General features: G+C 42.6%; 1 protein-coding gene across 2 annotated transcripts; it reads left to right on the top strand.

The window, feature by feature from the left end:
* Positions 1-211: 211 nt before the first annotated feature.
* Positions 212-1655, top strand: LOC147640986 (uncharacterized). 2 transcript variants are annotated; one of them, XM_086816984.1, is made up of 4 exons: positions 212-586; positions 690-761; positions 872-1326; positions 1363-1655. In XM_086816984.1, the coding sequence occupies exons 1-4, from the start codon at positions 368-370 to the stop codon at positions 1370-1372; spliced, it is 756 nt and encodes a 251-aa protein (XP_086673110.1). In that variant the 5' UTR covers positions 212-367; the 3' UTR covers positions 1373-1655. The 2 variants fall into 2 exon arrangements, with proteins under 2 accessions (XP_086673110.1, XP_086673108.1); XM_086816982.1 differs by having other exon boundaries at positions 872-1655.
* The last annotated feature ends 13456 nt before the right edge of the window (positions 1656-15111 follow it).

Here is a 15111-nt window from a genome sequence, read left to right as displayed (position 1 = left end):
ATTTGGCGGGCAGGTGTGTAAGGCGCCGATTTTTGCCACAGGACGGAGTCAGCAGTGACGACGTTCAGGATATTTGTGGGAAAGCTGGCAGAAAGGTAAAAACTGCGGTCGAATGGGTCTCCCACACGTAGCGCAAGACCGCTAACAAAGTTACGTACATAGCCCGCGGTTTCGAAATCCGAGTTCTGAGAATCGTATATATATCTCTCCATTCTCTATTCTGTAATCTCGAATTCCATCTTCTAATTACAAGATTACATTTGAGAAGGCGATTGGTATACTGATAGTCGTTGCCTTCGAACTAGTGAAACGCAGCCTCTTCTTTGCGCTTCCTACAGGCTAACGAGCCTTTTCTTGTACTGTGTATATGATGCCCGGACGTACAGCTAGCAGCAGCAGCAGCACGTGCTCCAGCTTGAGTGTATCCGTGGACTCCTCCTCCGCTTGGGTGTGGGTGGGCATCTTCAAACCCCGCCCGCCCTTCACAACCCACCACGTTATCGCCCGCCTCTCCTCGCTGGCCCTCTCCTTCCACTCCACGGGCTTCGTCCGCTCGGCAATCTTCAAGAGCCTCAGCTCGTCTTCGGTACACCCTACACCATCAATTTCACAATTTAGAGCTGTAGCTCACCACTTTACAACAATAATTGATCATAATAAACTGAATTCAATAAGGGATTTTCACTCAGGTAGCCGTCTACTCCATTTGGGATACGGGATTCATCCGGCCTGAAGACATTCCTTGCAACAAGCACCCCAAGGTACCGAACCTTTACCTACTACACATCACTGATGCGCTGAATTTTTCAATAATCTTACAGCCACCAGCTAGCTGATCCAACGTCTTACCTAATATTCAATCTTTGCGCAGGTGAATCCTTATGAGAAGGAAATCTCTTCCTTGGCAGACGCCATTGACGTGAGCTGGTACGAGATCTCGTGCCGGGATTCTAAAGAGAGGACGGCCGGGGCCGGCTTAACTCCAGCGCAGCTCTCAAAGGGCGATGTGGTGCACTTGAGGAAAGTTACACTGGCCGATCATCACGATCGGCCGCCAGCACTGAATTCACAGGAGCTGCTCTCCTACTCTTGCCTGGCCATCACCAAGGCCTACTTCCACCAAGCGGAGGGGCTCCTGTCCCTCACCTTCTACAGGTCCTTGGATGACGGCGTCCATGGCCACTTGGGCAAAATGATGGGGCTTGGGGTCTGGCAGAGCGTGCAAGCGGCGCGCGCTTTCTTTAGCTCGTCTCCCGCAGAATGTTACTGGAGAAGCCTTGGTGCGAAGCTGGTCTTTAGATTGTATGAGGTCGTTCTTGTAACAGCCCATCGACCCACTATAGACATGGAGGTACATAATCCTGCAACGTAAATCGCTCATCGTTCTACTGCTGGTGGAGATGAGATCTGACCCTCGAGAAGCTCATGAGCTTCAAATCAGTAGCGATCATTTTAGCAAATCGAGTGGACTCAGTTTACACAAAATTCGTCAAGAAGGGGACTAGTCTACAGACTTGGGCGGGAGAATTCTGTTCCCCAAATCTTCAGATTCCGGATCCCTCGCTTAATCCCCTAAAATTTGGGGGTAGGGGGCAGGGTGGAAAAGCCTTCGGAAGTTAATTAACTTCAAATCAATGCAATCATTTTTGCAAGTCGATCTTTTTCCTTTGAAATTTGCGGCAGTTGCCCCTGCAGGACCAAGTTTCCAACCTTAAACAAGTTATCCGTGTTGCAAATGGCGTTAATTAAGAGTTCTTCGGAATAAATAAATAAAACTTTAAGAATATATATTAAAAGTGCCTCGCAATAAACAAATAAAAACACGTCCAATCATCCAATGTGTCATTTGGCTACAGCTCCTCCTCTCTGTCAGCACCAGCAAGGAAGATAAGGGACGTACATGCCACGCTCCGTATAGAGACGAACGACTTTACAATTCATCTCCGCTTGCAAAAACCTTTTCCTCCAAAACTTAAGATCGCTTAAAAGTTAAAATTCATCTCCGCTTGCAAAGAACGACTTTACAATTCATCTCCGCTTACAAAAACGTTTTTCTCCGAAACTTAAGATCGCTTAAAAGTTTGGAAAGTTTTTTTTTGTCAAATATTCTTGAGCTGAAATATAACTAATTTGCCTTGAATTTTATAAAATTTCCAAAATGGAGATTAAAAATTAAAAATAGAAACAATAAAATGTATAGTATTGGATCGTGGTTTTTGTGCGATCTTCATCATCTTGTGAAACATGATGTATAGTATTATCGTTTTTTGTTTTCCAGAAAAGACACTTAAGTATTAAAATATTTACAAGGGAAATTCACACGATCAAAAAAGAAAAAAAAAAGGGTTAATTGTGGTTTTTGTGGGAGCTTCATCATCTTGTGAAACATGATATGGTATACATGGTGTATAGTATTATCGTTTTTTTGTGTTCCAAAAAAGACACTTAAGTATGAAAAAATTTACAAGGGAAATACACACGATCAACAAGGAAAAAAAATAAGGGTTAATCTTCACCAATTGGCTATTTTTTGGGTTTTTTTGTAAAAAATTTGCTCAGTATCTTAAAACATTCGTTCAAATTTTGGCCGTTTTGAAAAGTTTTAGAAAATATTCGCCTAATTTTGGATACATTAGGGCATTTTTTGAAAACATTTGCCCCATTTTCTATAATTTTAAATCTATACTAGTCCCCCACCTATCCTCCGGATGGGAAGGAATGCATTACCATAGAGACAAGCCTTAATTTGTAGCCCATCGAGCACATGTGCTGCCATTGTAAGCATCATTCATTTGATATGCATGTCCATTAAGGCGTTGCCCAAGAACCCTTGCATTAGGAATTTGTTTTTCTTCGTCACTTGCTCCTCTACCGCCCACATGCCTAAGATACAAGTGAAGTTAACCATGTCTAGACAAAAGCCCTCAAATAGTATAACCATTAAAAAAAGTTCACTTTTCCTTGACCTCCTCCTATTGGGCACATTGTGCAAATAGTGCAGACCAAGCACTACATCGAGTGGGCAGACCGGGCCTACATGTCTACCATGGGAAAAACATGCACATGTGTATACATAGGAAGAAAACACACACACACACACACACACACACACACATTATATCAACTTTAGTATAAAAAAAATCTTTGTTTTGGATCTCATCAGCTTTCTCCATAGCATGCCACTTTATACAAATCCACCAATGCCAAACATGGTATTATTTTCAGGTACATGTAATGCATTCCAAGAGACAACATTAGAGCACTGCAATCTCAACATATCCATCAAAGCAATGCCAACCACAATATTTTTTCCAAGCAACCTCTGTATAGCAATCTCATCATGCATTGCCCTTTGTCAATTGATTTTATGCTTCCGCATACTTTCAGCATGCAAGCAAAGGTCATTGTGTCTAGAGAGAGGTAGTCATGATGCATTTGTTTCAAACAATTCATAGCTTCCGCACCTTGGTCATGTTGGGTATATGCCAAGCAAGAGAGAGGCCATCGTAATTCATTTGTTCAAAGCAATTCATAGCTTCCGCACCTTGTTCCTGTTGGGAGCAAGAGAGAAGCCATCATGATGCACTTGTTCAAAACAATTCATAGCTTTCACACCATGGTCTTGCTAGGCCCTAGGGAGTTCACCTAAAAATATGTAAGTATACCACGTGAGTTCAAGAACCTCAAGACGCAACCCACAGGCATACGATTACCTTGCACTGCACCTGCAAAGAGATGCATGGCGAAGAGTAAAAGGCCGGCACACAAAGATAGTAGGTGCAAGCAAGCAACAAGAGCAGGGGCTTGTACTTTTCTAAAACATACAAACCGTCAACCACTGGGCCTCCCACATCCTATGCAACACCATTTTAGAGTTGTGTGAGAAGGAGGCGAGGTGTGTGGGAAGATGGGATTCAAATTGGTTTTTCCTCCTGTAGCCATTTACTGCGCCTGACCACACGCCTAAAAAAGTTGTGAGAGGTGACGTCTCTGATATGAGAAAGTAGGAGATGCGCAAAAATGAAGACACATGGCAAGAGGGAGTGCAAGCCCCTTTATATTATAAATAGATGGGAGGAATAATCACCAACCCACCTACACTTATATATTCATGAAGGTATCTTATTTTTTACCCTGATGATGATCAAGGGAGAAATCTCAACCAATCAAGTGCCTTGTGCTGCCACCAAGGCCTTATATGAGAGAGAGTGAAAAGAAATGCCACGATCCCATTCTCTCATGAATTGGCCATGTTTTCTCTCTGCAACCCTCCAAGATCTCCCTAGATCTTGGCCCAAATGGCCATGAGTGTGTGGGTGATATCACACCGAGATCCTGACCTAGGTAGCCATGAGTATTAGGATGCTATCATGCCCATGTCCTCTAAATGCACTATGTATCATAAACCAAAGTGCTGACCTCAATAATGCATCTTGCCTTCCAGATGTGTTAGGCTATGATAGCATGACTTCGACATGTCATGAAGACGACACTGTCGACCTACACTATGTAGGTAACTTGCATAATCATATCTTTGTTGTTCAGTTTAAACCTAATTTATGGGCCTGGCAACGTCAACCAAGCAATAGTACCAAAACAAATGTAAGAATCCCTCCCCATCCTTCCAAAAAGATGTGCTATTGTAACCAAATCCTATGTGGTTCGTTGCATAAGCAATGGTAGATTGTTTCCAAAGCTCCTACACATCTTGGACAAGCTGGGCTAGCACCAATGATGACTGATGTCGATTGCTTGGTGGTGGCAAGGCCACCATGTAGAGAAAGCCAATAAAAGAGAAAATCTTCATTTCCCATGTTGTACGAGTGCCACAACCTCCACCAAAAAGCTTCGTGAATGTTAAAGGTGATCTAATAAACCTCCCAATGTGGTCTAGAAGTAGGGAGACTTTGGATTTGTCCCAAAACCAAGTGTCTGGTGTTCCGCACACAGTGTTCTGCACACAGTGTAACTGAAGAAGGGCCTGATTTTCATGGAGGGATTAAAAGCATCCCTCCACTCCCACCCACCACCAGGTGTCTTGGTGCTAGTATCTTATCCAGAGGTTCCATGAGTCCATAATCATCCCTTAAGGGGGATCAATATAGATGTGCTTCCTTGCCCTACCCCCCACCACTCTCACCAGATGGACCACCGGACCCTTAATGATATCCTACCCAAGACTTCTCTCCCAGAGCCATCTATCCTAAATGGATTAACAGATCGGTACATTGTCTTCACTCGAAGTGAGAAGGCACATGACCTGAAGAGGTACCCTTGTCCTTGAAAATTCCCCAAACTGTAAGTGATGAGGCCCTTCCACAAAGTTCCCCATGATCTAGTGGCTAGGTATGGCTGCATTTATCTACATAATCATGTTACTAGTACCTCTCAAGTGCTGGGTATATGAAGAATTCACTCATCCTCTATGAGACTTATGAGCCTCTTCCACTGTAACACAAAGAGGAGAAGTGTTGCCCAAGCAACCCATTGGATATGCGTGGCTACTCCAAGAGGTCTAACAAATTCATCCAATATCAAGTCATTCCACATAATGGGTTGTGTGTAAGTCTCCTCAAATGACCGTGGAGGAATATGAACCAAGAAGCTCCTCGTGTCCCAGGCTTGTAGAAGAGATCACACCAAGGGTGAAGAAGTCTCCTCAAATGACCGTGGAGGAATATGAAGCTCCTCGTGTCCCAGGCTTGTAGAAGAGATCACACCAAGGGTGAAGAAGGTGGTCGTTGCTTTGTATCCAAGAAGAAAACGTGGGCTGTAAATGTAATAACCTCCCCTAATTGGAATACACCTTGTAAATTGATGTAGAAGAAAGTCCTTCTAAGGCTCAGTGGTGTCAAGAAGAAATCCTCTGACTACCAAAACTAACAAAGTAAAGCCTTACACTGCGCCTCCGGGTCAATAATGTTCAATCCTCCCTCTTGCTTAGGCATAATAATGGTATCCCAAGCCACTCTGGCCCTTATATAATGTGTACAGTGCCATGTAATCATCCTGACTAGAAGAAGCTCTGAATGAGTCAACAAAGCTAACCAGTGCATCCCTTATGAAAAACCCAGCACGACGTGATAGACCAAGGCAGCCAGCAACACTTGGTTAGCTCCCAAGGCTCTAGAAGCCAAATCAAGCTTCCTACTACTCCAATGTTGAATTTTACTTTCAATACTCATGAGCACAAGAGTGAATTATTATGCAGGTGAGATATCATTGCTGCTGCCTGATAGGCAAGGTATCTGGTAGTGAACTCAATCCAAGTACCTCTCTTAACCCAAGTAGACCCTACATCCAAATGCCAATTCATAGAGTCACTAATCTAGAACCCCATTGATTTATGCCAATTGATGAAGGCGACACCTTCTAAACAAAGCATCTCCAAAGTAGTGCAAAAAACATAGAGGCATGCCTGTGAAGCCTCCAAAAAACATAGAGGCATGCCTGTGAAGCCTCCAAAAACGTAGCAGTATCTTCTACTAACTCTGAGTCTAGTAACTCCTCAGTGCGAAGAGGCATCGTGAGGCCCGAGATCCCACCTCACAGAACGGGAGATCTGAAAGCGCTCACCATGTCCCCTAGTAGGCCAAAACTGTGTTGTGGGCACCCCTATATACAACAGACCCTTCTGATCCACACTTAAGAGAAATCCATCCGTGCCATCGTGCCTTCTAAGAAGTCCCAATCCACTCTATCATAACATTTTTTAAATTCTAGCAAGAGAATGGCAAGGGGTTGTTGGCTAGATTTAGTCCACTCCACAACTTCCCAAAATGAAAAGATGTTATGAAAAATACTCCTTCCTTTGGAGGAAGCCATTCTGTGTATCATGAGTAACTCTCTGAAGAACAAGTTAAAGCCTCATACTCACTACCTTTACTAAGATTTTGTAAGCAGACCCAAGAAGAGTTATGGGCCTCTACTGTCTAATATTGGTCTTGTCTCCCCACCTTTTGGGATGAGGTGGATAAGACCCTCTATGCATACCAGTACACACATCTCGTGTAGAGAAGTAGTAACATCATCCCCAATGTAATAAAAAAACTCCAAAAGGAAGGATGGAGAGAGGCCATCATCCCTTGGGCATATGAGGATAGAGAAAGCGTGGGATGCAAGCACGCGGTACACCCTTCTACCCTTCAACTTCCTTGATGCACATAACAACCGGGAAGCGATCTCAATTGGTAGTACCTGTCAAGATGGCAATATATTATCCTCTATCTAGACCCCAGTCATCCACATAAAATTTTCCCAACTATGCAAAAATGCACCATCCCCACTTCTACAATTATGCCAACACGAATAAGATAAAGAGGAGGCCTCCACTAAAAATTATCATCTCTCCACCAAGAATCCCTGCCATAGAATGAGAGTATAAATATCTCTTAGGAGGTTCTCGCTAGGGGGTGTGTTCTACCCTCATGACCACCCTTTTGTCCAATGGTTGCTCAACCATGTTGAAGTGTCCTCCAATAATCCAATGATCAGCTAGGGGTCGCAGTTTTGTGATTATGCCCTAGAGGGCCACCCTCTCTCCTCGTACATTAGTAGGCACATAGATATTCAAGATACCCAGCTTTTTTCCCTCTTGCATAACCATACTCCACTATACTCTAGCAGGTATCATAACCATAATCCACTATACTCTAATAGGTATCATAACACCATGGCCAACAACATTAGGCAAAAGAGATATTGACACTAAAATGCATATCCCACCTTCGGTCCCTTGTGCACAGGACCAAAAAGTGTCAAGAAGGGATCTTATCAGTTTTACCACACTACTGAAACATATCCAATTTGTCCTCCTATAAAAGCACAACATCCATCGGTCCACTTGTAATGGCAAGGTGGAGTTGATCCTTAACAAGGCGCTTCCTAGTGCACGTGAGAAGCCTCCCTACACCCTACACATTCCATGATGTAATCATCATGGTAAAGAGGAGGCTTTGATTCTTGACCTAAGCAACTACTTGGTTGAAGTCTTGGCCCACCTCGCATAATGTTGTAGAAGGGGATAATCCTTGGAGAAAAGTCTAATGTCATCATGTTCACTCTTTCCTAGACTCTACTACATAGTCTTTGCATACATACATAATGCATTGGTGTTCTACAGGACACCATGGCATATATACTACTACACATCCTACAAGGCCTCATAAGATGGCAACTTGTCCTGTGCATCCAATGTACCAACAAGTGAACGGATGCCACATCCTTCTATGAGGATCAATGATTTTATATTCACGTGATCACAAATTTTTTTTTGTTAATAACGTGTTAACATGTTATTAACATGTTAACATGTTAACATGTTCCCAAAAATGCCGGTGGGAAGTTCCCTGATAACCGGATAAAATCCCACCGGGGTTTTGCTATACCCGGCGGTCCCGTCGGGAAAAAAGAAACCCCGGTGGGGTCGTCATTCAGCCCGGCGGGGTATAATTTTCTATATATATAGGCCCGAGGGGCCCTTTGGGAGTTCATTGCTGACAGTATACACAGGTAATGAAACTTGTGTGTGTGTGTGTGTGTTCGTGCGGGCAGCCGCCCACTGTCGCAATGCGCGGCAGGATGTGGGTGGTCCGCCACCACACGAGGGATGTGTGTGTGGGTGTGTGTTCGTGCGGGCAGCCGCCCACTATCGCAATGCGCGGCAGGATGTGGGTGGTCCGCCACACGAGGGATGTGTGTGTGGGTGTGTGTTCGTGCGGGCAGCCGCCCATTGTCGCAATGCGCGGCAGGATGTGGGTGGTCCGCCACACGAGAGGTGTGTGTGTAAGGCCATTCTTCGGAATGGTGCTTACCCTGGGGCACTTAGTCGGTAACGCGGCTAGTCTGTGTCCTATGGTAAGTATGGCACGCTGTAGCGGTACTAGTCGGTAACGCGACAAGCATAGTATCGTTATGGCGATGTCACCTTCCCTTCCCTTCCCTTTGTCAAATGCGGGCATATGGTCGGTAACGCGGCCAGTGTATGTTCGTATCCTATTCGTATTCCCATAGAATTGGGCGGCATTTTGTCGTTAACGCGGCAAGTTGGTGTCGTCCGCTAGTGCATATATTGTTTTTTGCATATTGCGGCATTTGATCGTTAACGCGGTCGAAAAAATGTCGTAAATTTGCTTGCATATTACGGCATATGATTGTTAACGCGGTCGAAAAAATGTCGTAAATTTGTTTGATTTGACTTGTATTGTTTTTATTGTGTTTGATCCATGCGATACTTGGTTGCTAACGCGGCATGAGTATTTCATGGATCAAAGTTTACATCATATTGTCTAAACGTTTTATTTTATAATATCGTGATTCGTAACTCGAAAAAATGAATATCTCTCTCTCTTCCTACCCCTCCTCTCTCTCATGATACACTTCACAACTGTTTCTCTCTCTCTCTCTCTCTCATGATACACACAACACGATAGATGTGTAGATAAGGATTTCTTTTTTTTTCTCTTAAAATATACATAATTCCTAATAATTTCTTTTTTCTCCCTCTATTTACTTAAAAATTAAAACAGTACATTATTTTCCTCTTTAGGAACTCACAAAAATATTAAAAATGTCATCTAATGTTTCTTCTCTCTATCTGTCATAACTCTCTCTCTTCCTCTCCTCTCTCTCTCTCTCTCTCTCTCATGATACACCATTCTCTCTCTCTCTCTCTCTCTCTCTCATGATACACTTCACAACTCTCTCTCTCTCTCTCTCATGATACACTTCAAACTCTCTCTCTATCACGATAGGTGTGTAGATGAGGAGTGCTTTAGGAATACAAAACATTATTTTCCTCTCTTTAGGAACTCACAAAACTATTATTAATGTCATCTAATGTTCCCTCTCTCTCTATCTGTCACACCTCTCTCTCTTCCTCCCCCCCCTCTCTCTCTCTCTCATAATACCCTTCACAACTCTCTCTTTCTCTCTCTGTCACGATAGGTGTGTAGATGAGGAGTGCAACATGTATACACTTGATAAGTAATAATGCACTTGTTGCGGTTATCTCACGTTCGATAATGTATTGCATGATGTTGAGTTTAGTAATATTGTTTGATATTCCGTTTTTGTTTGATCATTGATAAGTAATGATACACTTGTTGCTATTCTCTCACGTTTGATGATGTATTGGATGATGTTGAGTTCATTAAAATTATTTGATATTCCGTTTTTGTTTGAACATTGATAAGTAATGATACACTTGTTGCTGTTCTCTCACGTTTGCTTGATGTTGATTTCAGTAATGTTTAATATTCTGTTTTTTTGTGTTTAGTGATATTTTCTAGATTTACGAAGACGACCAACATGCTTTCCCCTGAAGAGCGTAAAATCGTTCTACGAGCAATTCGCATTGAAGATCACAGTGTCACAATGTGCTGATGATGTCGTAAAAAAGATCAATGAGTTTGAGATACTCATGCGAGATCTAATAGACCAGATATGGGAAAATGCACAGCGTCGGCTTCAAAGCGGAGGCAACGCTGAGTTGCTTGATAGATAGAAGATAGCAGATTTCAACCATCAACATATAACACGAACCATTTTGGGGAGCATGCGTGTAGCATGCAATGATCTTAGAGATGCTGCCCCGCCTGAAGCTAATATGCAACGTCTACAGTTATGGGACGTTGTATGGAGTGAGCAAAGAGCCAAGAGCAAGCGCATGAAGGCGCTGGATGTAGAGTCCCTCCCCAAAAGAGTGCGCATTGCCTAGGACCGCTGCAACGTCCAGCCAGGCAGATGCAAGTGGTACAGGTGTCATTAATCGTACCATCTATAATTCTATGTGCACACACCTCATTGGCATTCTGCACGAGGCTCTGTTCGAAGGGCGAACAATAGGCTCCGGTGTTTTTGGCACAGTAAAAGAGTATACAGTTAAAGGTATATCATTTTTGTCGGAGCACATTACTTTTTGCGGAAAACACTACAAAGGAGAAGGCAGTGCCAAGTTCGAGAGCTTCCAGGCAGAGCAGGGCATACAGGTTCTACACCCATCGATTGTCAAGTGTATTGCCTTCACAAAAGAATCTCCTTCGATCACTATTTTCCCATACTGTAATGGCGGCTCGCTTGGTGATACTCTTCTGAAGGTCCCCTTCAGATTCAGTGAGTTCACCAGAGCAATTTTTCGTTTGGATCGAGGATGGAGACAACCCCTGCCCGATAATATTCCTTTAAGTCATCTAGAACTTTCTAAAATAAAACAAATAGTAATAACCATGCCACATATTATGCATGGCCTGGTGGAAGGCCTAGCAGCAGCACATCTGGTAGGAATTGTACATACCGACCTACATCCATTCAATGTAGTGTTGGATTTTACAAAAGAGTTGAAGCCACGCATAGGTATTATCGATTGGGGGTTACTGCTAAGAGTGCCCAAAAAACGGGTGTCTCTCAATTTTGTATTTGAAGCAGACAAGAACCCTGAGAAGGTGGCACAGGCGGTCTCCTACGCAGACAGAGAGCGAAATAAACGGCTGTGGGTAGCCCCGGAACTTTATGATCCATTTTTGGCAGATGCATACACTCTTGCATCTGATGTTTTTGCCTTGGGATATTTATTACAGACTTTATATGACTTTTGGCAGAAAGTACAAGAGTTGTGGATGGATAATAGTTCCTATGACAAAGTTACCATGGATACTATTATTTATAGAGTAAAAAATTGGATGTGCCTGCCTAATCGCGATGAGCGAAAATCAATTTTGCAAGTAGTGGAATTTTTTAGATCACTAAATAGTGACCCAATGAGGGCACAACGTCCTCTTGTAGAGCTATCGGTGTCATTCACCCCAATTTTGTAATGATACAGTATCAGGAGATTAAGTTTCAGGAATGGCACTTTGTTTCTCTCTTCAAAATTTGATGTGTCCATTGTTTGAAATATTATCTCATTGAGTCTTTGCAATCTCTCTCTCCTCTTGTGGTGTTTAAGTTTATGTTTTCTCTTCAAAATTTGATGTGCGCGCATTGTTTGAAGTATTTTTGGAGTCAAGTGGATATTTCTCATTGAGTCTTTGCAATACATATCTCTTCTCGTGGTGTTAAACTTTAAGTTTTTGAGGGTAATTACGTTGATCTTTACAGTTCATTAAAATCCTAAAGTCATTTATGTTCATGCAGATATGGCAGAGGCGCAAGCAAATGAGCATCAAGAGTTAGCCAAGAAGGCATATGAGCGAATGAAGGCCCTTGCACATGGCCTGACAGCCCGCGAAGCTACAAGAAAGCAGCTACCCACCCGAGAAAGGGCAATGTAACATCACGATGGATCCCTAAAAAATTATTAGTAGCCCAAGGGTACTACGAGGGGATGACCAGATTTGGGTCCCTAAACATAAGCTGAATCCCTCTACATCACCTGTAAAACCTTGCAAACCAATTGTTGCCACCCCAACGACAATTCAAGACCATGGTAAGGAAAAGGTAACAGAGTGCTCCGCACCACTTCTTCCAGAGCTAGTTTGGGTTCCCAAACGATGTCGATCAATACCACCTAGCTCAGGAAGGGGGGAGTCACATGAAGCTTCTAGCTCTTCATGCCAAACACACATTGATATAGAAGTTTCTTCATGCTCTACGCCTACTCTTGTCAACACCCAACAAGAGACCAATGAGTCTATGTCTCCCTTTGTAAAAGTATCATCAGAAACCATTTCCTCCACTCGTCAATGGGAGCGTACGCTACCATCTCTGCAATTGGATGTGGCCACAAGGGTCATAAAAAGCTATATGCCCACATCACAACCTATGACCCGCTGGACAAATTGGTTCCAAGAGGCTGCAACATCATTGCAAATAATATGATCTACCCAAGGAAAGGGGGAGAATGTACTCACGCTCGACATTCTAATGCTTCCTCCTTAACCTTCTCCCCTGACCATGTAATTGCCAAATTCAAGGGGATGTATATATATAGCTTTATACATTAAAAAAAAAACAAACAAAGAAAAGAAAAACAAAAAATAGTAAAAAGAGCAAGAGCACAAAAACAAGAGAAATATCCGTATATAATCAAGAACTAGATTGACTTGTCATAAACCTACTGATGCTATATCTGTGTTTGCAGATATGGCAGATGCCCGATCATCATACACTTCATCCACTCCTACCTTTGGTGAGAGGTATCATCTGTACCTTTCTCAGATATTCCACATGTGCTATCCTGTAATTGAAACTGAATGGGATCATATAGATGTACTAGCCAGAGAGAAAAATGTTGAGGAATTAGAATGGCTAATTCGCCTATTGACCATGACTGACCCCTACTCCGTAGAGGAAATATCCCCGATAGCCCAATGCTTTCCTTTTCCACAAGATGACTATCCTCGCATGGTTACATTCTTGATGAGTTTATGTGGATGGGAAAATGAAAAGGAAATATCTAACAATGATGAATGGACGGATGAAACTCATGGCACTACTGAGGTTGACTTTATTTATTTGGATGATGCGGATAGAGGCTTAGCCTTAGGGCTAGAGCCAGGACTCTACAACATCCTCTTACCGTATCCTCAGTAGTAGTGTGGTGACTGGTAGGTAGGTTAGTGTTTTCAAGTTTTTTCTAGTTTAGAGTCCTTAAACGAGTCTTGAATTTTTCACACTGATGTGCCTCTCGAGGTATAGTGCTTGTTAGTTGATTGTACAGGTTAAAAAGTTTGAGGTGGGTTCGCTTTCAAGTCCTGAGACTGCCGCAACGTTCATCAAAATATATCTACATCAAATTGCAAGCTGTCTCGTCAAATCAAGGAGATCTCCAATTTCAAGTGTAATTCTTCCATGCCCACTCTCTTTAATTTTTTACTGTTCAATTAATTGCATGAACTATAATGCATGACCACATGGAAATTGTCAATGTACTACTTAGTTTTTGAAGTTGCCTGACGTGCTAGTGCGAATCATTAATGAGTTTAACCTTATTGGATATATTCTTGAGAATGCATGCAGTCTTTAGTTAACCTTGGAATACGATTATCTTGGGTCTAGGGTCAAACCATCTTAATGTTTGACACCTGGCCATGTGTGTGTTAACCTCTAAGCATAGCTTTTACCCCTTTGTCGAAAGGATGCAAGACAAATTATAGTTCAGGAGCAAAGATCAAAAGAAATAGATTTTTTGAAAAAAGCCTACAATAAATGGCAATACAAGTCTATGATGTGCTTTAATGTTGGCCTATCGCCTTATTGATACTTGGTAGGCGAGGAGTATTCTACTCCAGACCGATGCCTTGGTTGGTAGGGGGTAGCCTTGCCTAAAGTGAGCTAATAGATTCCTGGATAATGCCTTGTGTTAAACATGGTACCAGGATCGATGTTAGTTTTGCCTTAGGAAGGTCACCATTGTGTGTAAAAATTGTCACGTGCAAAAAAAAAAAAACAAAAAGGCAAAAGGCTCCTGTAACTCTGATGTTTCTTGTGTCCCTAGGCTTGTGGTATTAACTTGTTCTTAGAGTAGACACAGTGTGGTCATCTGTTTATTTATTATGCTTGGTTATTTTCCTTGACTTAGACAGTTATAAACCTTGATTAACCTTTGACACCTTGCTAACTCTTGATTTACTTTCAATAATTTTAAACTCCTGTTAATTTGCTACACTAGCTTATTCATGTGACCCTTAAACTAAGTTCTCATAGCAACATCCATTGTGGTCTAACATGCTTGAATTTATACACTTTATATCTTTTGAATTCCAGCATACTTTCACTCTACTTCCCTGTTTTGCAGACGGTCCACCACAACAACCCTACCGAGCTTACCATACCATAGCTTCCGAGGACAGAATCTACATCAGGAAGGGGGGCATGTTAACCCATGACGGACATTGAGACGTACTATGTTTTACGTCATTAATTTAAATATTCTGAGTCATGGGCCGGGCTTGTCGGCACCATATGTTAAGGATGAAGGGATTGGGTGATCGCCGATGAGAGGCGCACCTTGAATATCAGTGGGATAAGGGTTAGGATCGGCCGGCCATGTATGGGCGCCCAAGTGTGAACGGCCAAGTCACCTATAAGAGTCAAATGTAACCCTAAAATCCTCATTCTCATGTGTTGTGAATACAAGAGTGCTCTTGCGTTATCTCTTTGGTTTCCTTCTCC

Source organism: Cibotium barometz, chromosome 2, assembly GCF_041138505.1.
Source record: "Cibotium barometz isolate CiBa-2024 chromosome 2, ASM4113850v1, whole genome shotgun sequence".
In the NCBI taxonomy this organism is placed as follows: Eukaryota; Viridiplantae; Streptophyta; class Polypodiopsida; order Cyatheales; family Cibotiaceae; genus Cibotium; species Cibotium barometz.
The sequence above is the reverse complement of the archived record's forward strand: the minus strand, read 5'-3'. Positions and strand labels throughout refer to the sequence as shown.